This window comes from Sphaeramia orbicularis, chromosome 13 (assembly GCF_902148855.1).
Source record: "Sphaeramia orbicularis chromosome 13, fSphaOr1.1, whole genome shotgun sequence".
Classification (NCBI taxonomy): domain Eukaryota; kingdom Metazoa; phylum Chordata; class Actinopteri; order Kurtiformes; family Apogonidae; genus Sphaeramia; species Sphaeramia orbicularis.
Genome location: NC_043969.1, coordinates 35,726,744 through 35,751,908, shown reverse-complemented (window position 1 = coordinate 35,751,908; position 25,165 = coordinate 35,726,744). Strand labels below are relative to the sequence as shown.

The 25,165-nt window shown below is 39.1% G+C and overlaps 1 protein-coding gene across 3 annotated transcripts in view; it reads right to left on the bottom strand.

The window, feature by feature from the left end:
- Positions 1-25,165, bottom strand: part of tiam1b (TIAM Rac1 associated GEF 1b) — a 93,627-nt gene that overhangs the window by 6,484 nt on the left and 61,978 nt on the right. For 2 of the 3 annotated variants that reach the window (XM_030151990.1, XM_030151991.1), the window contains exons 4-17: positions 22,735-23,191; positions 22,138-22,310; positions 21,675-21,899; positions 18,299-18,484; positions 15,613-15,759; positions 15,419-15,493; positions 13,347-13,517; positions 12,898-13,002; positions 12,398-12,479; positions 12,047-12,133; positions 9,833-10,045; positions 9,306-9,406; positions 2,361-2,546; positions 233-301 (exon numbers count right to left, since the gene is read on the bottom strand). In XM_030151990.1, coding sequence (XP_030007850.1) covers positions 233-301; positions 2,361-2,546; positions 9,306-9,406; positions 9,833-10,045; positions 12,047-12,133; positions 12,398-12,479; positions 12,898-13,002; positions 13,347-13,517; positions 15,419-15,493; positions 15,613-15,759; positions 18,299-18,484; positions 21,675-21,899; positions 22,138-22,310; positions 22,735-23,191 — 2,277 coding nt within the window. Of the gene's footprint in view, positions 1-232; positions 302-2,360; positions 2,547-9,305; positions 9,407-9,832; positions 10,046-12,046; positions 12,134-12,397; positions 12,480-12,897; positions 13,003-13,346; positions 13,518-15,418; positions 15,494-15,612; positions 15,760-18,298; positions 18,489-21,674; positions 21,900-22,137; positions 22,311-22,734; positions 23,192-25,165 lie in introns of all 3 variants that reach the window. The other variant, XM_030151992.1, reaches the window with a different exon arrangement.

Genomic DNA, 25,165 nt, shown 5'->3' with positions numbered 1-25,165 from the left:
TCATCAAAATGTCACATAACCAAAGGTGTTTTATAATGCACGAAGGTAAATTATCTTCCCTTTTGTGAATTGCTCTCATCAGCCCCCCTGTCCTCGTACACAGCTATTCTCCACATGCTTATGTAACCCACTTGTCGAAGAACATTTGAACAGCATTGACATTTATTTAAAAAAAAAAAAAAAAAAAAAATGAAACCAACCCTCAGAGGCTCACAGGGAACATTTGACATACCTCATCCTGTGTTAGGAAGGTCTCTTTCTGCAAGGGGGTTAAATATCTCCCAATGAGGCAATTGAGATCCTGCAAAACAAGAATGAATTGTGTTTGATTTGGAGTTTTCCAAGATATTGAGTAGAAGAAAAGCACACTGTCTTACATAAGGTTCGCATTGTCCTTAAAGTAGTGATTAAGGTGCAGAGATAGTCAGAGACAAGGGAAAAATAGATTGTGGAAGATCAAACACAGCAGCGGGATGATGGCTCTGCATGCATGCATTTACAAGGGGAGGTGGAATCCAATTAAATGCAATGACAGAGACCTAAGCTGAACTGGAGAAAACCTGTAAGAATAATTAATAGTTCAAGAGTACGGAAAGTGACCTACTTCAATAAAAACAGATTGTTAGTGTAATCTTATTGTTGATTTAACAATTGTATGTTATTTTTTTAGTAAAGAATCAATCATAGGATGATAAAATAATAAAAATAAATAATGTAAACGTCTATAATTTTTTAACACTTCACCCCTCCATTTACACAAACTCTGAAACAAGAGATGCTTGTTTCGACCTGAACAATGCCTAACTATCTTGGCACGATTTAAAAGAAAAGATTTCAGCTTTCTAAAGGAGTTGTGTGGGATTTATTGGCATCTAGCACCTTATAGAGCCTGCAATTACCGTCACTTCACCACAAAACTGAAATGAAATGACCTCTTGGCTACTGTAGAAATATAGAGGGCTTACTGAAAGAGGACTGCTCCTTTAGTAAAGAAAAGGCTCAATGTAAGCTAAAGAAAATATTAAAATTCATAGTTAAAGCTGCAGGTTTCCTACAGAGTATGGAATTCATTTTAGTTATGTCCAGGTCTGGATGAGTATGGGGATATTTGTGTTTTCAGACCATTAGCCTTGTTCTGTTAACGTTTAATAACGAAAGTCAGGATGAAAAAAAAAATTGTACAGACATATTTATTCTGTCTCTAGAAATGAGGAAAATTCTGGCTTGAAAATTGCATTACGATGACAGACATTATAATTCTAACTGTGAGGCCACAAAAGATGGATTCATGTTTTGTTTTTTTGTAGTATTAACGTACAAAGATACTACTACTGAAAAGATCCATTCTGGTGTAGTTTGAAAGCACCCTCTAAATAAAAAGTGTGCTCAGATATATTTGACTGCTTGTATCAAATCCTGAGAATGTGCCACTGAAGATTCACACCTCTACTCCACACCTTGAACATCATCCGGGGTTTGGTGTTAATGAGTTTGTATGAGCTTTAGTACATAACTACAACCAACCAAAGTAACAGTAAACACAGGATTTCCATTTTAAAACCATTCATCAGCATCATATATGTCTAGGTGCTTATATTCATGTCGTATAAACGTGCGAAAATAAAATCTTAAACATGAGATTTTGAAAATGGAAAATAGGAAGGAACTCTGCAGCTGATTATACAATAATGAAAACAGAAATACGAGTTGTATATTCACTAAATCTGGCTCCTTTACACAGCAGTTGCAAGCTAAAACTGGATGGACAAGGATGTTACAGGCTTGTAGTCCAAGTGTTTAAGGGGTACAGAAGATGTAATAACAAATAATCGTCAGATCCTTGTATTACACCAGCAAATGAGCTATGAATCCCACTTAAAAAAGCCATCTACAGCTCTACTAGATTGTCAGACAAATTAGGAGAAACAGTTAAGTCCACCAGCAAAAAAAACAAAACAAAAAAAACAACAACTGTCCCTTATAAATGTTCCTTCAACATAGCGTCTATCATGTCCAATGTGATTTCTATAATGACTGTATACATTGTAGGCACCCTGAAAGTGAAGCGTAACATTTTGGATCACCCTGACATTATCCTGTTATATACGGTCTCTAACCCAGTTATTCCACTGAGCCACATTTATACTGGGCAGAAAAAGATTAGGCAATATCCAGGCAAGGGCACAGCTGTGTCCCCTTAGATCTCCTGGGACACAGATAAATATGGATCGGTCCTGTAGAATAGGTAATGTGTGTGGCTACCACAGGCTCAGGCAGACAAACACAGATCAATGGACAGGTGGAACAAACGCAAGCACAAAGACCATCTGCCTCTTACGAGCAAGAAGAGCGATACTGACTTTGACATAGGTGCGTTCGGTCTCCACAAGTTCACAGATGACTTTGCGAAGCTTGTCAGCATCAGAGAGCTGTCGGAGAGTTGTGGGAGGTGGGAAGGGCGAGTCCGGGCTCGGCGAAGAGGACACACACTCCGTGGGATTCATGTCATGGAGACTGCGGCAGAAAGCGGCGACCTGCTCCGTACTCTGCAAAAAAACAAGAGGAGAGAGAGAATAAAACATGTTGGAAAATAAGTATGCGACTCGAGAGGTGCGGTCCCAATAGGCTAATGATAAATCAGCACCATTAAAACAAAATCTGAAGTGTCACTTTCCATCTACTGCTGCGCACGAATTCATGACTGTGCAGAGAACGAGCCTAGAAAGAGGCAGAGGGAGCTATTAAAAAAAATCATTTGCACTAATTTGGTCTATTTTCAGTCTGTCATAACAATGGCTTTCTACCTCCCTCACTTTCACTCACATCCCTCTATTCCCTAATGTTTTCTTCCTACTGGTAGCTCAGTGGTGTAATGATTCATCTCTTTCACAGAATCAAAATATACACACAACAGTATCTGTCCACATACTGTACGGGTTGCCGTGGAGACCAGTCCTGATGTGCATTAGACTATCATTTCGGACAAAAATAGTCTGCACTCAGCAACAATCTACATGTCAGAACTAATACGGGTCCTTTTGTTTTTGTTTTTTTTGCAACAGGCTACAGCTTCACCAGCCTTTACAACAAATGGTATTCTTGCTTTTTGCATCAGCACAAGCACTTGAAAGACAACACATGTAGGCCGACTATTTTCACCCATAGTGCCCTCGTTTTCATTTCACGAGGACAGCATTTAATGGACAAAACATTGTACAATGTTTTTCCACGCTGTAGTAGATGATACATAAAAAGATTAAACGGAGATGTCACAGGGAGCAAACTGTATATTCCAACATCATACTAGCAAATGAAGACACCACTGAGCGCATGATGCACCAGAGAGGTTTCTAGTTGGCAATATAAGGATTTTTATAGGCCAGACAGAAGCAATTTATCTTGCTGCACCTACAAGCTCCACTGGGAAATGACGACAAATAAATGTCACAACTGCGGAGAAGAAAAAGAAAAGTTATCATTCTCAGATGAAATCATTTCATTAAGCACTGAATTACCGGCTTGTATCATCAGTCTACACCTCTGACTGCACCCAAGAGTTTAGTTTTTGATGCGAGATATTTAACCGTGCAGAAGTAATCAAACAGACGATTTGTTTCCAGTTCGCCAAGACACAAAGAAGAAAACTACAAGTGCAGGAGACAGACTAAAGAAAGAAAACAAGATTTGGGTGTTGTGTGTCTCATGTAGATGTGAAAATGGAAATGATGATCTAATCAGACAGATGCATTAATATGTGAGGCGCGACAGCCATTTGTCCCTTTTGACAATGTTCCTAAAAACCAGGCAGTTCTCAGATCAACAGATGAATAGGGAGTGCTAGAATGTCTGCGAATGTAATTTCACTGATGTCGTTTCTCTAAACTGATAAGAAAGAGGAATGCGAGCAAATTTGGCAGTGGTATTTTTGCTTGTCTAAATGTGACAAGTAAAAGATGTGCATTTTTAATATTTCGGGGGAAAAAAAAAGCCTTTTTGACATAGAAAGTAGTTTAAAAGTTTACATCAATGACAGACTGATCAATTAATGAATTTACTGCCAATTATGTGCATCAACTGTGCTAAATCACTCTTTGCTTAATAAGACAGTTTCTGACTTGCAGAGACTTCACAGAGCCTAGATTCACACTCTAGGCTAATTAACGCTATGGCAACTTTGGGTGTATGGGCAGCCATGACAGAGAGAACAGAAAGAACAGAAGGGTTGAAAAAAACATCCAAAGCCTTTCATATCACAATAAAAGAACAATTATCCAGACAAGAGAGCCTGTCATGGGTAAACTTGTGAGATGCCAGAGAAGAGCATTTACTTTGCAAATCAAATCGGGATTAAAACAGTTTTCACATCAAGAAAGCAGACATGTTAGAGTAGCGGGAAGACTGCATGTCTGCACGTAAACAGGAAGATAAGACACAAATCACAGTTTGACATGTAAATAGAGACAACTGCCACTTTCAGAAACAGCTGTCAGTGTAGTTCATGTGAAGTCCTCCAATAAACAATTGTATTTTGGTATACTACAGAGCACTCTGCTGACTATGGGGTAACTCTGCGACACAGTGGTGAGTCACAGCTTCCTGTTGTCTGTCTGTAGCAGCCAAGAAGAAGTGTGAAACAAAACACAGAAAACAAAAGGTGCTTTACTCTCACCAGAATACGACAACACCTGGATATTGATCGCAGCTGCAGCCAAGAACTAAGCACGTATAGTACTATATAGAGGAGGAAGAAATCTCACCAGATGCAGCATGTCATAGATAGAGTCTGTGGAACGCTGCCTGTTTTTGCTCCCCTTCAGGATGGACATGGCAGGGTGCAGGTGGACCGTCGGCCAGCGCAAGTTAAAGTGCCATAGACAGAGACTCCAGGCTTTTGCAAAGAATCAAGCCTACACTGCGTCTTCCAACACACTTCCCAGCCTTGTTTGTCTTTGTCTCTTTTTAGAAGAGAAGTAAGTGTGGTGTGGTTCTTGTGATGAAGGATGAGTGAAGCTGCTCACCCTCCTTCTCTCCGCCCACCAGTGCTCACAGCCTCCCTGCTCCCCTTCTTTTCGCCTTCAGACTCTGCTGTACTTCTGTCACTGATATTCTGCTCTTGCCTCTCCCTCCCTCTCTCTCCACAGGCTGGCAAAACTCAGGCACACAGAGTGAGTGCGAAGATCTGGCCAAACTCTGGCAGCACTGTAAATACTTCTTGATGATTCTCCAGACGGACCAGAGAAGAAAGGGATGAATATCCTCAAGGTTGTGGTCGAACAGGGCTAGCTGAGAAAGCAACGCTGCGGTAAAATATAAATGCAACATTTCAAGAATTTCAGGTTGACTGATGGGGGAAGGACACATGCAAGAGTAAGTTGCAGAACAGGACAGCACAACTGTCCAAAAAAAACCTGGATGTCATACTTTTCTGTTGCATCGAATTTTAAAAGGGTGCAAGTTCAAATGCCTTTGATTAAATCTGCAGTGCGTAATAGTTTTTTAGCATCAATAACTGCCTTCCAGCATATTGTAAATGAAGCGGTCTGAGGACACGACAATTCTGCATCTACTCCTTCCCTCTGTTTGCAGACTGTAACGGTGTAGGTTTCCAGCTAATCTTAGACAGGTAAGGAGGTTGAATACGTGATTGACAGTAATCACAGATCGCTGATCAGATTCTGTCAGATGTGACCTGGATGCAATTCACCTGCTCTGCTGTGTCTCATAACAGACGCTTCTCATTCATATGTATATTTAGTAGAGCTGCACAACATATCGTTTGAGCATCGTCATCGCAGTGTACGTGTGCACAATAGTCACATCGCAGGTCGTGCAATGAACTCAACATGTTCTCATCTAATTTCAACCTGGGTACCTGACAAACACTGCGCGCAGCGATCCACCAATCACAATCATTCTTAGCCAGTTTGTTAAAGCAGATCATGCCCCTGCACATGGAGGGATCCGCTGGTAACGACATTGAAAAATGAGCAACGAACAAGAGAAAATCACCGAAAATCAAGACTTGGTACCAAAAAGAAAATCAATGTCAGTTATCTGGAATTATTTTGGCTACAAGAACGATGATACTGAAACACATGTTCTGTGTCGACAGGGCCTTGCAATTGTTGCCACAACGAGAGGTAACACAACTAATTTGTTTGACCATTTACATCGGCACCACACAGCTATTATAGCATCCTGAGTATTTTTTCATATCGCAATATATATCGCAGGGTTAAAAAAAAATTGCAATGTCACTTTTTTCCAATATCGTGCAGCCCTAATATTTAGTCTTGGTATTTGGACCAAGAGGAGAATACTGCTAAAGAAAAATGTGCAATTCTGTCAGATGCTGGCATTTTTTCCTCATATGACTTCATCTCAAATGAGTTGCAATAGCAACATTAGCAAGGCACTAACAGGAGTCAACATCAAGAAAACGTGTTGCACTCAGTGATTCTGATTGACAAAGTCATGGAGAAACATTGATGCTCTGAATGTCTGGGGTTAAAGCTTGTGAACTAATGATACAAAGACTGGACAGTTTCATCGGCAAACATAGTTTATGGAGTCAAGAATTTTCATTTTGTCTTCTAGTCTTAATGTTACAGGGTTTATTTTCTTTTGTCCAGGCAAAATAATAGTAGAGAGATGTTTTATTACCTGACGTGTTGGCTGTGTTGAAGAAGGCTACAGCAACAGCCGAAACATGCCAGGTAATAAAACATCTCTCTACAATTATTTTGTCTGAACAAAAGAAAATAACCCCTGTAAGTTTATAGTCATCACCAATATGGCTTTAGAGCAAGTAGGTCCAACTCAATAGTGGTCATGGATCTGCCAAAAAAATTGGCAACTATCATGGACAACAACAAATATACTGTACGGCCATCTATAGATTTAAAAAAGCATTTAATGGTACTGAACATGGCTTACTAATGAATAAACTGAAGATATATGGTATTAGGTAGCGTATACATGTCTTATATCTAACTTGGATCCAATTTCAGGAACGTTACTCGTGGGGTTCTCCAAGGTTCATAGACATTGTAGGTACAAAAACAGTGTAACGGTAATGGGATTTGTTTGGGCTGTAATCACAGAATACAATATAATGAAGAATGATAAAGCATTGCCACAAAGCTTAAGTTGCAACCTCTTCTCACTTAGTTTTGTCATGAATATCCTAATGGTACACACCCAGATCATTAAAAATACAAAAACTCCCATCTTTACTCATTTCTGGGCCGCTGTCAACAGAAGCCTGTAACTTAATGATGTATCTTCAGAGAGCAGTAAGTATGGGGAAACACCACAAAAACCACAACAATTAAAAACTCCAGATTTCTTTTTGTGTTGTACATCCTATGTGGTGGTGCTGTTAGGCTTGAGTAATTGCTGCTCATTAACAATGAGGACTTAAATGGTAGGATTAAAAGATAAGACATAGAAGAGCCATGGTGTGACCAGTGCACAGATTAGTGCAAGTGGCAAGACTGAGCATCCTAGGAAGTGTTTAGATCATCCCCCAACAAGATATCATCCTTTGATTCAGCATTTCATTTACAAGAGTCTGTTGGACTTTGAAGGCGGCCAGTTGCAGAAAGTTGAGGATATTTCTACTTTCATCTAATTTATTTATTATTAAATCTGAAGCTCCCTTTGTTCTCGACATTAGAAGAAATTAGTCATGTTTGGAGTTGCATTAATGTGATATCAAAGTAGCCAAATATTGTTAGTTGTGTCCAAGTCTGTGTTTGTCATTTCCTGCCAACCTTGCTCTGTACATTCTTTTGTAATTCATGTTCGTTTTTTTTAAACTTGTTTTTATTAGATGTTCTTTTTTACCAGTACAATACAATGTATATATTTAAATATAGTTCATTAAGTTTCTTTTCGTTTTTCTCAGCTGTATGTGTATTTTTACAATCCTCCATAAGCGATATAGCAGTGTTTTTTAACCTTGGGGTCGAGACCCCACATGGGGTCACCTGAAATTTCTAGTAATTGATAAAAATAAGAAAAAAATGTACTAATAAAAAATATATGGTAAATTGACGGAGACAATCCCAATCCATAAAAGACATGATAAACTCTGAAGCTGAAACTGAAGCACTGAGGTACTGTTTATCTTTCAAATGTTCACTGTGGCAGGTTTAAGATGCTGCAGCTCTTTCATAATTCATAGTTTGAGTTATTGTTTTTTTTTCAGTATTAATTTGCCACCTTGTAAATACAAGCATGTCTTGACCACAGAAAATTAAATTCTCACTTTGTGCAGTAATCTACACCTGGCTTTTCTGCCCCTGTCCATAATAATATACATTATATAAACTAAATGTCATCTAAAATTAATGTTTAGTAGCAGCATAGTATAGCAAACTATAACATGATAAAAAACAAATTAATTTTAGCAAAAAAAGTCTCCGTTTTGAATGTCTGGGGTCACCAGAAAGGGTTGGGAACCACTGCGATATAGGATGGAAATTAGAGAAAATAACAATCACAGCAAATAAATAGGTAATGTTCACTCCAGAATATAAGGTTATAGGTATAATTCCTCATCAGAAGCAGGATGACAGTGTTCTGATATGCAACAGGAGGTTTTGTATCACTAATAAATATTATTGCCGCAATAAAGGTAGTATAGGTTCCTATCTTTTAGTAAAGGTGGCTTTCTGAAGCCTTAGTGAGAATGTGATCTGTTCCATTTGATAAATATCCCAAACTTTTTGAATTCATGTATTGTATAAGGGAGGTTCTGGTTTCAGTGTACATTATGTTCTTTTTAAGGGTTATAAAAACACCTCCATTCACCACCTAATCACCAACAATACTCAAGAAATTAGAAAGCAACCCTAATCAAAGACCCATCCATCACAGGCCTATCACATTCAAAGACAACACTTCACTTGAGTTTTTATTACATAAGATGCACATCTCTCAGCAACGTAGGGTTGTATGAATATTTACATGGCTTTGATTTTCATGATGTTGGAAGACAATCAAAACAGCTGGGTGTCATGACATAAAAACCTGATGCATATTTATAACAAGGAGCATGTGGTTAACAACTGGATTATGTAAATACGGACACCGCTCTGTTTTCTTAAACAACATAAAACAAGGCTGTAACAGATGGCGCTTCAAACTGTGGCGAAACAAAATGCTGTTAAGTGTTGAGGGAGAAGCTGTGCAGGACAAGGTCGCAGGAGGGAATCAAGGAAGAGGCTGAGAAAAAATGTGCCATCGCATGATTCTGCAGACGCCGAAAAAAAAAAGGAGAGAAATGGGGGTGCTCTTACCTTTCTGCACTCGTCGACCTCGTTGAAGATTTCCGAGTCATCATCCAAGCTGTCTCCTGAACTTTCCAGAAACAGTCCCACGCCATCATCCAAGATCTCCTCTGAGACGGAAAAAAAAGAGAAAAACCATGTGTTGCTTTTTTGCCCTTAAACTAGATGCATGTATTTTTAACAAGCAAAGTGAAGTATATGACACCTGGGGAGTTAAAGCGAAAATAATAGATATGTCGGCCATTTTTATTGAGATTTATGGCTTTTTGTAAAACATGCCGACCTTATCAAACTAAAAGTGGGGCTGCAATATACTGCTGCAAGCCTTCTATGCTGAATAATTAATAGACTAACGTTGAACTAATGTCACCGAGGACGCTGGCAAATCTTCATCACAAAAAGGATAAATCACAGCGTATAATAACGTCCACCTAATTGGAGTCGTGAAAGTTTTTCTAATGTAGTTTTAAATGAGTGCGACAGTCTAAGTAAGTAATCATCGAAGTAATCACACTGTATCAGTCGGCGTTAGTCACCTTGACTCTGGGAGAAGATGTCTGTGTAAAGATCTTCCTCTGCATCCGAGCGCCGCGGTGGTAGGTAGCAGAGTTGGCGGCGGTCCACCGAAGGCAATGTGTTGACGGTCAAAGCCAGTGAAGCCTGGGAGAAAGCCGCCTTCATATCAGAGAAGTTCAGACTGTGAGATTCTTTTCCGTTCAGCTGAAGGATCTCATCCCCTGCATTCAGACCTACAAAAGAGGATTCCATTTAACGTTCTCGTGTACTAAAGAGTCAGAAGAAACGATAATCCATCTCAGTTGCAGCTTTAATTAACAGATTTAACAAAAGGCTTTAGGTAAAAATACTTCAGACTTTTGAGGTTTTGTTGTTTTATGAAGTTTCCATAGTTTGTTTTGTTTTCATTTTTATTAATTCTTCAGTTTTGGTTAAGTTAACTTTTGTTGGTTGGACACATGCTTATGAGTTTTTATATAATTTGAGGAACTGTGTAATTTTAGTGTCATTTTTATTTAGTTTTTCCAGGTATTATAAGGAAAGCCTTTATTTAAAGAAGCTGAAAGGATGGAGTGAAAACTTCAGGATACATAAATGTCCTCTATTGTGTTGACCACGAACCATTGGGAGAAAACGACAATTCAAGCTCTGTTCGCATGGGATTGGTATAACCTGTGGACCTCTTGTGGTTTGTAAATTAACCTCTATGTCTGCATTTCATGAGATGCGTTTGTACAGGATAAGCAAAATCTGTTTTGTGATGTCAAGGGCCAGTTCACCACATACTGAAAATTACAAAAAGACAGAATTAGCCCATACTGAAGCGGTCATGCATGTCATCCATCTTTTCTGAAAGATTTAAGTTTATTCTTTCAGTGAATGTCCTTGCTAACTTACAAAATGAGCCTCCCAAATTTCCACCTAAAAACACTTTTTAAACTTTGTGCAGCCTGCATCATCCTCAACCAGGAAACAGGTTGAAGAAATATGTGGAGGAAACAAACAACGTGCTGCGCAAATACAGTGTAAGATTCTGTTGAAAGTTACTTCCCTATAATTTAGATGAGATTGTCTTCGTGTAAAAAGTATAAGTAACATTTATATTTGAAAGTACACAGATATTTTAACTGCACAAGGCCATTTGACCTTGAAAAAGTTGGTCAAGGTGACTTATTTTCAATAGGCTTCTGCTCCATGCCAAGATAAATCCACAGCATAAATTTGGCGCAGATATCTCAATGCATTCTTCAGATAATGTAATTATGTTGTTGAATGGACAGAGACGGACAGGCAGACAAAACGATTACAATACCCAGCGCCCAAAGGGTAAAAACTGTTGCGTATCCCAATAAATTACAGAGATGGAGTATATTGATTTGGGAATAATATCACAAGATCTCTGCATTTACTGAAATAGAGTTTGTAATTCACGATTTAATTTTTACTTTTAAATTACAAACATGGCCCATATGTCACATGGCACACAAGATTGAAATTACTGATGGCCACAAATTACCAGAAATCTACAGGTTTCTGCAGGTTCTGGTCCTATGTGACTAAGGCTGAAACTGGTTTATGTGCGATTTAGTTTTAGCTCATGTTGAATTGTTCATTGTTGTCTTCACTGAGGTTTCACGCTTTAGAAAACTTTTATTTTTCTTCCAGACACCACTGCTTCTTTGTTTTATAATCCTAGATGGTGTGACCCATCAGTAAATACCCCAGAAATTACCAGCCACTGAAAAAAAATGTCAGAATCTACACATGAGAGCATGGTGCCTGCTTTAAACACTATCAAATCAAGGCCTTTGCATGATATCAAACTCCCGCCTGTTATTCTGACATCACTTAACCTTGCAGCCTCACTTAGTAGCACAGGTACTGATGTGAGGCAGCTGCAGTAAAGTGTCCTATTCAGCACTGTCCTTTGCACAGACCAGAGAGACGCAGTGGGGTTTTGATTATAGTAATCACTGCCCTTGAGATCTGCTGTGTTCTCTAAAACCTTCCTGCCTACTGAATAATCATTTACTCGAATCCTATGCTTGCGTTTTTCATAAACACAGCGAAAACAAATTTATTTCGACCTCAGTGTGTCACAGATGCTCTATGTTGAAAACAAACGTAAGAACTGAAAAGCGGCTAAAGCATTCTAGATTGGTCACGATCCTTTCAGGCACAAACTGAATGTCTTTTGAGGTAGTTCATTTGATGGAAATGAAGGGGAAATGAACCTTTAGCAAAGGCTAATCCACCCGCCTTCACATCAGTGATGTAGAGCTGTTGTACTCCGTCCTCCTCCACCACCGAAATGGAGAAACCTGGAGGAGGGAAAGGAGAGGTGAGAAAAGAAGGTGGAAAAAGAAAGAGAAGAGGGGCGCTTATATAAAACACGTCAGAGGGAGTTGTGCAGTACAAATGAGAATACAGCAGGAGAACTTCAGGTCAGGTGTAGGTCAAACAACAGCAATAACTTTCCACCACATATGAAATATGTAACGCGGCGGCTTTATTCGAAAACAGAACCAATACGTTGGTCGTAAGTCTCAAGGAAACTGCACAGAATCATTAAAACTGGTCCTTACCGTAGCCGATCATACAGGATTCGTCTCTGTCAAACTGTATTACTTTTGTTATTTTGGAGCAGAGTTCGATTTCTTTGTAAAGCTGTGAAGAACAAAAGAAAGTTATTATACAGTATAATGGGCTGTCTGATTCATACAGCTGTGGGTGGGTTATTGACAACATGGAAAGAGCATTCATTTTCTGTATTCTTGGGTTTTATCTAGTCTGATGATGAGATAAAAATACATGCACTGCAGATATTAGTTATTAAGGATCAGTGCACACTTGGTGCATTGCCCGCCGACGCAAGATTTTCCCCGGTGAAAACATGAAGAGTATTAGAGATAAAAATATAAGCCCATCAATAATTAATAACAGAGGATGCTCTTAGAATCTGTGATTCTGTGTAGTGTCGGTTTCATGTATTCGAGTGCAGTTACTTGTGTACTGTCTTTTTTTTATTCTTTTTGTCATTTAGCTTGGAAATAATGACTGACAAAGAGGAAAAGGATTCACTTACCAAGTCACACACATCTTCCTCCGGCTTCGGAATGTAGAATTGCACTTGGTTTTCGATTAAGAATTTTAGTCTCAAATAGTGCTTGGTGGGATCGAGCTGATGAGCCTGTCAGAGGATGGCAAGGAGACAAATAATTGGTACTTTAACACCGTGAACTTGCCAGGAGAAAAATTCACAGATGTTTCAACATTTTATCCAGTAACAGCTGTGTTAAAAAGAGATGTTTGTTCTTGTTTTAAAGTCAAAGTTTTTTCTCTTTTTGACAGCACAGGTACAGTTAAGGAGAACTTGATATAAGAAAAAATAAGAATGTGTCATAAACAAACACACATTATATCCAGTTAAATTATATGACAGCCTTTCCACTTAGTTTTGTTCTTTGTAAACATTGCTTGAGTACAGTTTGGGTCAGCGGTCTGGTCAGGTTTTTCGAGGCCAGGTACTGTTACCTTGCAAATGGTTTCTAGGACACAGAGTGCAGACTCCCCTGGTTGGATAATAGTTAGCACTGGCTGGTCATTTGGCAGACAGACCCAAGAAGGGGTGAGGTGATCAGGGACCCAGATGTCACTTTCAGTGCTGGGTCGTGGAAGACTTTTCACAGTTCCATCTTCACTTTTCTATGAATGGACATAAGAAAGGCTTATATGTAAAAAAAAAAAAAACTATAAAGGTATTCCATGCAGTATTGATATTACCACGCTATCATATACCAGAACACACTTAAGACTACGAAAACAGCCAATGAACGCTATGTATTCACAGACTGTATCACTCAAACTATAAAGCTCATCGTTTACACCCGTGTTTTTCAACCTTGGGGTCACCTGGAATTCAAATGGGGCCGCCTGAAATTTCTAGTAATTGATAAAAATAAGAAAAAAACTTACTATTAAAAATATATGGTGAATTGAGAGAGACAATCACAACACGTAAAAGACATGACAAACTGTGAACCTGAAACCGAAGCACTGTGATACTGTTTATCTTTCAAATGTTCATTGTGGTCAGTTTCAGATGCTGCAGCTCTTTCATAATTCATAGTTTGAGTTATTGTTTGTTCAGTATTAATTGTCAACCTTGTAAATCCAAGCTGGACTGACTGTACATATCCTGACCAAGGAAAATAAAATTCTCACTTTGTGCAGTAATCTACACCTGGCTTTTCTGCCTCAGTCCATAATAATATACATTATATAGACTAAATGTCGTCTAAAATTAACATTTATTTGCAACATAGTATAGCAAACTATTACATGATCAAAAACAAATTAATTTTAGTTTAAAAAAATGTCTCCGTTTTGAATGTCTGGGGTTGCCAGAAATTTGTGATGTTAAAATGGGGTCTTGAGCCAAAAAAGGTTGGGAACTACTGGTTTACACACATCTGTATTGTGGTATCATCAAGTTTTCTTCTTCAAACTAAAGCTCATAGCCACTTATTTTGACGATGAGTCAAAATGTCATTGTCTTATAATCTTCCCGAGCTGCATCAGCTGATAGTTTACATTATAATTCTGTTAGCTTAGCTGTGTTTTAAGACAGAAAACACAGTAAAACCACAAATCACCTCCATTTCCTGTACAGTTTGTGTTGTCAATAGCTGTACTAGAGATCTGTTTGGAATCATCCAAACAAGGTCAGAACTGTCACTGTTTAGTCTGAACCGAGAATCAACAAACGGCAACTTAAAGATAATAAGATCACACAATAACTTCATACCATCATAAACCTCTTAATCACTCATCCATGTAGAAAAAAACACTGTAATTTCAGCATCAAACTCCATTCTTTTACTTTAGACTGTGTCCAGTGGTGAAAACAACAACAGTGCATTGAGCTTTTATCACTTTGTCACTTTCTTTGACTGTAAAAGTTGTTTCTTAGCAGTTCTCATCCCATCTGGTCACTTTCTGACACTTTGGTCAAAGGCCCCGGAATTCAGTTCCTATCTCTACATTCCAATACTGTGACATTTTGTGACCTCTTTATTACAAACGTTCAGTCATTTTTTAATATTTGTAAGTAAAAATATTACATATACAGGGTGTCCCATAAGTCTCCATACATAGGAAAAATAAACGTTTCTTGACATAAACCATTTTTATTTATATAATATGCTCTATATGACTGCCATTTTGTCGGGAACACATTTCAATGCGTGTCCTCTACTGCTGAAGAACTATAAAGAAGAAATATAAAGAAATACATGTTAGAACCATATGTATTATGTCTCCTGTCTATGGAGACTTATGGGACACCCTGTATATATAACCTCTTTAATGAAAACTAATCCAGTAATCCATCTGAATTGCTACCATTAATAAAATTCAGAACTGTATTTTGCAGTGAGTATAGCTCATCATTTGTGAGCAAAATGAAGAAAGAAAGTGTCCATATTAGTTCTGACCTCTGGGCGTGTGCTTCTTAGTCAGGATGCACATGACTACAATCTGAGTTGCAGGATCCTTATGTTTCTTGTCAGATTCACGCAAGCAGAAAGTTAATATTTTCTCCTTACTGTGTGCTCCTTTGTAGGATCAATGTATATGCCATCTCCAGTCGTTTTCACCGTCTCTTCGCCATCAGCAAAAACCTGCAGTGACAAACAGTGCTCAGAATCATCAAAGCTCAAACAGAATAGTGGAGAATACATGCCCGAGGGGGGGGAAAGAAAAAAAAATCTTTGTGCTGCTATTGCAAAGAAAACCAGACCTGGTTGATACTGGGATGAGCTTTTGTTTTTTTCTTTGAGGTAGTGTCTAGACCCCAGAGGGAGGAGAACCTGCTCTTGCGTTTGCTGCAGGAACGGGACATGGCCTGTGTTCTCCGTCGTACTCCAGTTTCCGTGCGAGCTGCCACCTGCAAAAGTATAACACCACGTCAATGCTCAAACGCATCAAACGAAACATGGGTGACGCCGCTCCGTTTCATCTCATATCACATCAATTTTTGCAAGAATACGCTGCTGCGAGTAAGAGCCTGTTTAACAGAGTACCTAGCAAAAATATGATATGCTCTGTTTATTTTAACCCATATCCATTTTTACACAAAAAAATATCAGGTGTTAGGGTTCTACTGTATAAATATGTCGAATTATTTGTTAAAATAGCGCTGTGCAAAAACTCTAACCTAGGCATGCCTGCTTTTATCGGTCACCTTTCCCCCTTTTTGGACATAGTAGTACTGTTACAAATGGAGTACGAGTGATAGAGTGGAGGAGTGAGCTGTTAAAAAGAGCCTCTTTTGTTAGATATCCCACCCTGCTATCTACTACAACAGCTCAAACACCCACCTGCCCTGCGTCGGTGGTGTGGGGAAACAGTGCATCAATAATATATATAAAAAAAAAAACAAAACTCTTAAAAATCAAATAGATGTTTTCCTGTACTACAAGTGCTTTTAGGTGTTGAGATGAATAACGTCAATGAAGCAGTGGGAGGCTAAAACTTCACCGAATCCAGCCAAACAAATGCCCTGTGTGAAACCCCAGGCGCCAAAATAGCAGTCATCTTGGAAAATATCATTCGACACTTCACATTTTACTTTCTTGAATCAATTCCAGGACGGTCTCTAAATATACTCAGCTGTGCCCGACTGTTTTTTGAGGTTAAATTTAGTTGTTTGTCTCTGGTTACTAAGGAGTCTGTTCTCCATGTAACAGCATGAAAAGGTTTAGTGGATCTACAAAATATGTGGAAAGGCTGTTATGTGCAATGATGATGTGACCGGTGATAGGTATTGAAAAGTAAATATTAGCTGTTCGAGGTGAGACGATGTCACGTATGTGCAAGCGAAAAGCAAGACTTGAATCTCAACCTTTAAGTCGCAATAAAGGTGCAACTTTCTGGAGTGAAAATCAAGTCAGTCAAGTTGAGATGGCAGTAAAAGCCACGCAAAACAAGTCAGGTTAATGTTCAGGTAAAGTGATGAGTCTAATGATCTATTCTACATGAAAAGTTGAGAGAGTAGTTATAAGCTTCCCCTGAAAAACAACGTTGTGACACTGAAGTTAAAATGTAGACCTACAGCTGTAAATAAAAACAGAAACAGTTACCTCAAAGCTGCAATAACCTGAATAGTAGCTGAAAACTTTGGCATTACTGACCGTTTTTGATGTAAATTAACTATTTTTACTACAAAACACTAAAGTACTAATCAGAATTGCACTTATTGTAATAACATTACACCATTGCAGTTGTTACTATTTCATCAAATCATTAATGTGTGCTCCAACTTTTTCAGTTGATAGTATTACTGATAACATTTGTGTATTACCAATAGACCTACCGTATTCTTCATTCTATCTATGTACTTTATGTTCGATTGATGGCTGCTTTAAATACACAGCATTAGAAACCAATCAATCATGTTTCAGAAATCAAGTAACGTCTCAATATGTTTCTTAACAGAATGCAATAAATCAAAGTCAAGTCTTTTATCGGTGTCAAGTAAGTCTTAAGTCCTTAAAACTTTGACTTAAATCTGACTCAACTCATGTTAACCCAGTTAGCTGCACAGGTCCTTTGCCTTTACAGGGGTGCTGCAAACGTAGACCCCAAACATTGAGCACCACATTCCCTGAATAAAGTAAATGTTTTTAATGAACACGATACACATACCATTGCAGAAAAAATGATTAGACCACCCTTGTTTTCTTCAATTTCTTGTTCATTTTAATGCCTGGTACAACTAAAGGTACATTTGTTTGGACAAATATAATGATAACAACAAAAATAGCTCATAAGAGTTTAATTTCAGAGCTGATATCTATCCATTTTCCATGTTCTCTTGATAATAACCAAAATCACTTTAGTTCTTACATCAATAGCTATGGCATTGTACTGACAAAAACAGTGCTTTTAGGCATTTTCTTTTTTGTCTGTTTTAGTCACATGATACACGCAGGAGTTAGTACTTGATTGCATAACTGTTGTGATCTAATCATTTTTTCCATGACTTTAAATACCCTATCAATCACAGATGGGGACTCGAGGCTGAGACTTGGACTCAAGTTGCATGAAGACTCGAGACTTGACTTAGTATTGGCCGTCAGAGACTTGAGATTTGACTTAGACTCGAGTACAAAGACTTGACTTGGAAAAAATGGCTTGTGAACATCTCTGCTATCAATTAAACAGAATATTGGATCAATAAAAACAATAACCATAACAAATTAAAACTGTGTTCCCTTTTTTCTGCTAATCTCTCTGAAACAGAAACATGGAACAAAAATGAGAAATTGAGTACTATTTAAATTATTTTTTTTTGTTTTTCTTGATTATTGAATTTCAGGCAGTCTTTTGCAGTGAGTTTATTGTGCATATTCATTTTGCAATTAAGAAAATGTGCTTTATAATCTTACAGGAGTTCCTCAGGTACAAGTGGCGGTGATATTTACCAGCGCGTGGAAGGAAGACACTGAGAATATACCCAGTCGGCCCATTGCCAGCTTGGTCGGACGCGAGGCGAAGGCCAGGAGGCGTTTGGGGTTGGGCAGCTCTCCTCCCTGCAGGCTGGCAAGGTAGCACCTGAAGCGGAATAGATCCATGTGAAACTGCTCCAGATTCTGCTCCCACAAGAAGATCTGCAAAGAAAGAGACACAACAATGCATCCAGTTAATCGCCAAACTTGACCAAGATGGAGCATCGCCTGTGTTTCCCCGTTACCAGTTTGCTCAAAGTGTTGCTACCGTGAGTTCTCTATGGCTAATGGTTTGATGTTTACTGGGGCAGTAGAGCAGGACATTGTGATTATTTAGTGGGCCGTCCCCTCAGTCACGGTCCTGCACTGGTGTTTGGAAGAGGTGGCCAACGCCGTGGTGGAGGGGTCTGTATCACTGCCAAGTAGCCCAGAGATGAGGAAGAAACAATACTGCACATTCCGCTGGCAGATACAGGCTGGGAGCGTTTCAGCTTTCTAAGGAGCAGGCCTATATCTATTCAGCTCTGCACAATGTGAAACCTGACACTGCCAAACAGAACCGCTCCAACCGGGCACTACCGAACTGACCAAACAAAGACCATTTGATCTCCCGTTCTCTGTAAACAAACCTGTAAAGACAATACAGGAGCTGTGCAATTAATTAAGAGAATATCAGGATGATCCAAGGTTGCCAAATGCTTTCTAGCTTTGAATGAATCAATACATAAAACCAAATCCATGTGACTCATCAGTGTGTAGCATCAGGAGCCCCTAGCATATGATGCCGGAGGGATCTGTTGCTCAGTCTACTCATACCACATTTTCCTTTTCATTAAGTCTCGTCATTGTAGGATTTAAGCAGATGGGATGATGATATTGAAAGTGAAGTTTAGTTTAGAGCGAATCTATTCCATTTGCGTTAACAAGTCACAAAGCAGCAGGGGGAGATGGCACGAGCTGTTGAGTTGAAAACTCTTGCTGCTCTGCTAATTCAAAACAAAGCACCATCTTTCACGTATAATTTCTTTTGACTTGGGAACGTTTCTTAAATGGGTCGACTGTCGAGTCTCAACAAAACTTGGACTGCTGAGAAACAATGACATAAGTGGTACTTGAAAGGACAAGTACATCTCAAGCCAATTTAGGGTGACGGTTGAAATTCTACATTTATATTTTTTTATTTATTTGAAGGTTTGGGCATGTTTAACCCTTGTGTGGTGTTCAGATTTTTGTTATTCATCCAGTGTTCGTGGGTGTGGTGGACCCGCTGCATTTGTGGGTTTTTAATTCAACATAATCAAACAATTTTATGTTAAAATACTCAACAGATGTTTACTTCATCCCCACTACAAGAAACATAAAAAGCATAAACGTTTAATATTTGCCTTTGCTAGATTACATTTATGAATTAAAGTGCTACTCATTTTTAGTTTGTTTTTTAATAAAATGTCATACAATCAAGATATGAGAGAAAAAAGTTCATAAAAAAATAATTTCTCATCATTTTTCTTTTAATAAAAATTGAAAACTGGTCCCACAGACGCAAACATCATACAAGGGTTAAGAAAGCTGTTTCAGTTTTGTTACAAGGAAGGTCCCTGACAGACTTAAAGGGGTTCTATATACAGGGTGTCCCATAAGTCTCCATACATAGGAGACATAATACATTCCATACATATATGGTTCTAACATGTATTTCTTTATATTTCTTCTTTATAGTTCTTCAGCAGTGGAGGACACGCATTGAAATGTGTTCCCAACAAAATGGCAGTCATATAGAGCATATTATATAAATAAAAATGGTTTATGTCAAGAAACGTTTATTTTTCCTATGTATGGAGACTTAATGGGACACCCTGTAGTATTATAGATATTCCAAACTCAACAGCAGGAGGAAGTCACGAGCCAGAACACACTTAGGACTACCAACAAATTAATGCTATGTATCCATAGACTGTATTAATAAATAAAGTATAAAGCGCATTATTTACAAACATCTGTATTATGTTATCACCAAGTTTTCTTCAAACTAAAAAACTCACAGATGCTTATTTGGACAGTTAGTCAAAATAACACTGTCTTATCTAATCTTCATGTACATTATAGCTCTGTTAGCTTAACTCTGTATTTAGATAAAAAAGAGTCGCAGTAAAACAACAAATGACTTGTTTTTTTGTATGTTTTTTGTTTTCAATACCTGCACTAAAGATCTGTTTGGAATTGTCCAAACAAGGTCAGAACTGTCACAGTTTAGTCTGAACCATGGATCAACAAACAGCCAACTTGGCAAAGATAATAACATCACATAAGTTTATACCTTAGTAAGTCTTATAATCAAATTCACCCATATAGAGGATACGCTACCATTTCAGCTTCAAACTCCATTCTTTTTATTCAGAGCTGTGTCCAATGATGACAATAACAGTGCTTCTAGCTTTTATCTTAGAGTCTTTTTCTTTGACTCTAAAAGCTGTGTCATCTGGTCACTTTCTGATGCTTTGGTCAAAGGCCCTGTGTGGTGTTCGTTTTCCTTACCATGAGAGACCAGCAGAGTGACTCACTACTCCCTCTAGTGGTCACATAAATTCTCCAACCACTAGTGTAAATAGATTCAGTTCATATCTCTACGAAGCGATACATTGGTGTTCGTCATAACTTCAGAACTCTTTATTCACAACACTAATGATATTTTATTTTTAAGTAGAAACACTACATATCATGCTTTTTATCATGCTGTTTAATTTTATGCAAGGAAATGATCTCGAATGAAAAATTTAAAAAGTAATGCTGAAATCTGATCATCTTTAGGTGAACTTGTAATCAAGGTTGGAAGTGAAGTAGGGGTGAGTGTAAGGGCTCTAAGTTAAAGTAGCATGCAAATACAGACGGAGCGGTCTGTCCGTCCCCTGCGTACATTACGTGCGTAATTCTGTCTATTTTCCAGGAGCTTGCAGATGCGTACTTGGACTGATGAAACAGAGCAGTACCACCAGGAACAGTGGAGGCAGTGTTGAGATAAATAGTGGCTTTGAAAGAGCAACTGTGTGAGTTAGTGAAAAACTACCGATATATTTATAACTACCCTTCTCAATATTAACATTAGTAAAACTTCCTCTGTCGTTGCCATGTTTGTTATTATTGACTTTCTTCTTCTTAAAAAAACTTTACTCTTCTTCATGGTATTCGGCCAGTATGCTAATTAAGAGCGGCGCCCTCTGGTGGATTGATTGAGAAACACTCATACCAACGTACAGAACGTATGGAAGTATGAGGGCAGTGACGCATGACAACATTAGAAACAGATGTACCTATTTAAGTGCGTAAAGCGAGCATAAATGAGCCTTAAACCTACTTGATCCAGTATCGTCTTCCTCTTCTTGGTATCTGTGACGGCAGACAGCTGCATGTCTCCCATCTTTTTCATCTTCTCATCCATGTCGATCTTCTGCTCCAGCTTCTTGATCTCAGCTCGGAGGAGTCGCACCGTGTCCTCTCTGTGGTGCTGGCGGGCGACAGCAGTGGCACATGCTGAGTGGATGGCTGTGATCCAGTTCTCCAACTCTGTCTGGCTGCAGGTCTGCGTGGGGAGGAATGGAGGAAGGGTCAGAGGCTACACAACAAACCAGCTGTGACATTTAAAATGAAAAGCTTTGTTTTGTCTTGAGTTCAATTACCGTGAATTAGAAAAAAACAAAGCAAACCAAAATTTTACACAGTGTAAGAAAGGACAAACAGGAAAGAATACACATATAGGCCAAGGTAATGCTTGTCCATGAGAGACTTTACACCACATGACTTTTTAAACATTTTCTCACCTGAAACAGAAAAGCATCACCCAGGGAGTTGCTTAGGCAGAACACAAAGTCCTTTTTGGGGTGCTCTGGCACAGCCTGGACAATACTGTTTTCTACCCAGATGGCATGTTTGGGAATACTGTTGTTGTCAATCCCTGAACGATCGTCAGTCTCATAGAAGAACAGAGTGCAACCTGAAAAAGCAAAAACAACATTTCTTATAAAGCAGTCATTTAGAGGGCAGAGTCTTATTTACTTGTGTCTACAAAAATATAAAACTGTTCTTCAAAACCTAAAGCTGATCAAGCAATTGAATTGTGCACTCCAGTGGCCAACATTAAGAAGTGCACCATGGATGACATGTCTGTAAAGGAGGCACTGACATCAGATCTGATCTGAAGCCAAGTCAAGTGGCAGAAAATTTGATAATTAGATTTAGTATAATGCTATAATGAATTGAAGCCTTATTTATTTGAAGGAGATTAGATTTTTATCATCCTGCAGAAACTTTTGCTTGCCTCAAAAAAGTAAACGTTATCAAGTGCATGCTGGAAAAGTTAAGAGAAAATGTAATGTTATTTTGGGTGAATGTTTGGAACACCGTCAGGGATAACATACCTTTGAGGGAAACCCAGTAACTCTTCCACTTGCGTCTTGTGGCTGACTCTACTTTCTTGTTTTTCTTGTGCACTAGAAAGTTCTTGACTGCGAGCCTACCAGCTTTACGCACCATGCCTTGGGCAACATTGAGTAATGCGTCAGACTGGTAGGCGGAGCTCATAGTGCTTTGCTCATCACTCAAGGCTGAGCTCGCTTCCTCCAAGCTCTCCGTCTGGCAAGAGCTCATTTCTAACTCCTGACGAAAGTTCTCGTAGACGCCCTGCACGCCCTCGCTGGTTCCTCCGCCGCTGCTGCTGCCACTGTCACTTCCGGCAAACATGCTTCTGCCAGCTGCCGAACACATGGAGAAGGACGCCGACATGGTCTTGTAGCGTCTGGACTGGTGCTCGGCCTCCACGGTCACCCCATCGATGCCGCTGTCATCGTACTCGCTGCCCTCGCCAGCCGTGACATCCTGCGTCACGGCAGAGGCACAAGACAAGTGAGACGGCATGGCAACAATATCTTCATCGGTAGCTAGTCAACTACAACCCCTACCCTGATTGACAAGTATGGCATCCTTGCAGAAACGCTGAATTGAACAGTTCTTCTAAATCAAACACATTGCAAAAACTACAGAGGCGTAGCGAGGAGCCATGAGTTGCTTAATCCTGCAGTTCTGCTCAAAATTAATTACTCACAGCAAAGCGTCTGCTGTGTTAGTGCAGCCTGCCCTCCCCGTGGCACCGCAGGGTCTGCCCTCTCCTACCCACATGGCCAAAGGCTCCGGGGAGATGAAGGGGGTACACCAAGCTTGGTATCTCCATCTAATCACATGACCCAATCATGCGCTCCAGAGCTCTATTCACAAGGGCCGACGGTGCCCCGCAGTGACAGGGCCACCATACACGTTTTTACTGTTACACTCTTCCACAGGCCCCCCCTCATTATCATAACAAAAGGCCGAGGCATTTCCAACGGGGAGTGACTTTAAGCTCCCTCGTCATTGCAATCTCCTCTTTCAGGAAAACAACAGATTCATCAGGAAACTACACATGGCTCTACCAACATAAGCTTTCTTTTTCTTACGCTTAATCTTTTCCAGCAGCTTATTATCTGCGAGGTGAATGCAGAAGAGGAAACGCTCGGGTACAATGTGGGGAAAATGAATGAGGGGAAACTGTCTTGATGATGCCACTAGACCACATTAAGATTCTGCACGGCTTTTCATACTCTTTGCAGAAAAGAAGCAAAAAAAAAAAAAGACCTGACACAGCTTGAGCATTTCAGGTCCCGTACATTTCACCAACTTGAAAAAGCATCACACAAGCATGAATACAGTGTTTGCTTATTGGGAAAAAGTCTTCCAGTAAATTATGTTAAATTTAAACCATCTAAAACCTGGTTCAGACCGCAGATTCACAACAGGACAGGATGAAGCTTGTGCGCTGGTCTGCAAAGTTCTGAGAACCCCTCAGTCTACACCAGTGCATCTCATACTGGGGGGCACGGAGACTTACCAGGGAGGGCATAGGATCATGTCTTGGTGTTTTTCTTTTCTTCAGGTGAGAACATGTCGCAGGTGGAACTAATGTTTTAGCGTTGGAGCATCCTGGACTCATTTTAGGGACGTACAACAAACAAATCTACTGCCATGGTGATCTGTCACTAGACTAGACAAAGAGGTTAGGTTTATAGAATAGACAAGGATTGGACTGGAAAAAAAAAGTGCAATGTTTCTGTTTTTGCAGTTTGCACTTTAATGTTCTGAGATGTGCAATGTAAACAGGCTCATTGCAGCCACTGATATTGTTAAAATGTTCATCTTTGTTACCAAAATGTGCTTGTTGTTCTAAAAAAAAGGTAACTTTATTGTCAGAGTTGTAAGATAAATGCACATTTCCTATATTTATTTGGAAAAATATTGTCTCAGGGAGCAGTGTTGAGTATATTTGTATTGTTCAAGCAAAAAAAATCCAAGTTATTTTTAATTTGCACACCAAATTATTCAAGGAAAAGCAAAAAGTATTGTTATAATATTGATGTTTCTTTCAATAAAAGTTATAATTGTACCACTGTTACTGGGGTTGAGGAGGGCCTGGAGATTTTTTGCCCTCCAAAAGGGTGGCCTGACAGAAAAAGATTGAGAACCACTGGTCTACACTAATGCAAGTACTCTAGATAAGGAGGTCTATTGTTTCCACAGCAATCGCTCTCTGTGCTTCTGGTCTGACTGCAAGCTTTTTGGTTTTATTGTAGCCAGATATACTGTCATTTGTGCTGTTTTAAAATAATGGAGGATAATGATAGTCAGTTACTTGCTAGTGATGCAGTGGTAGTATTGATGGATTAGCAGAAAAAATTAGGGTTGAAAATTTCTCCCATCTATTCCTGGAGCAGTTCTGTCAGTTACAAGAGTGATAATCCGATTAACCATGAACACACTACT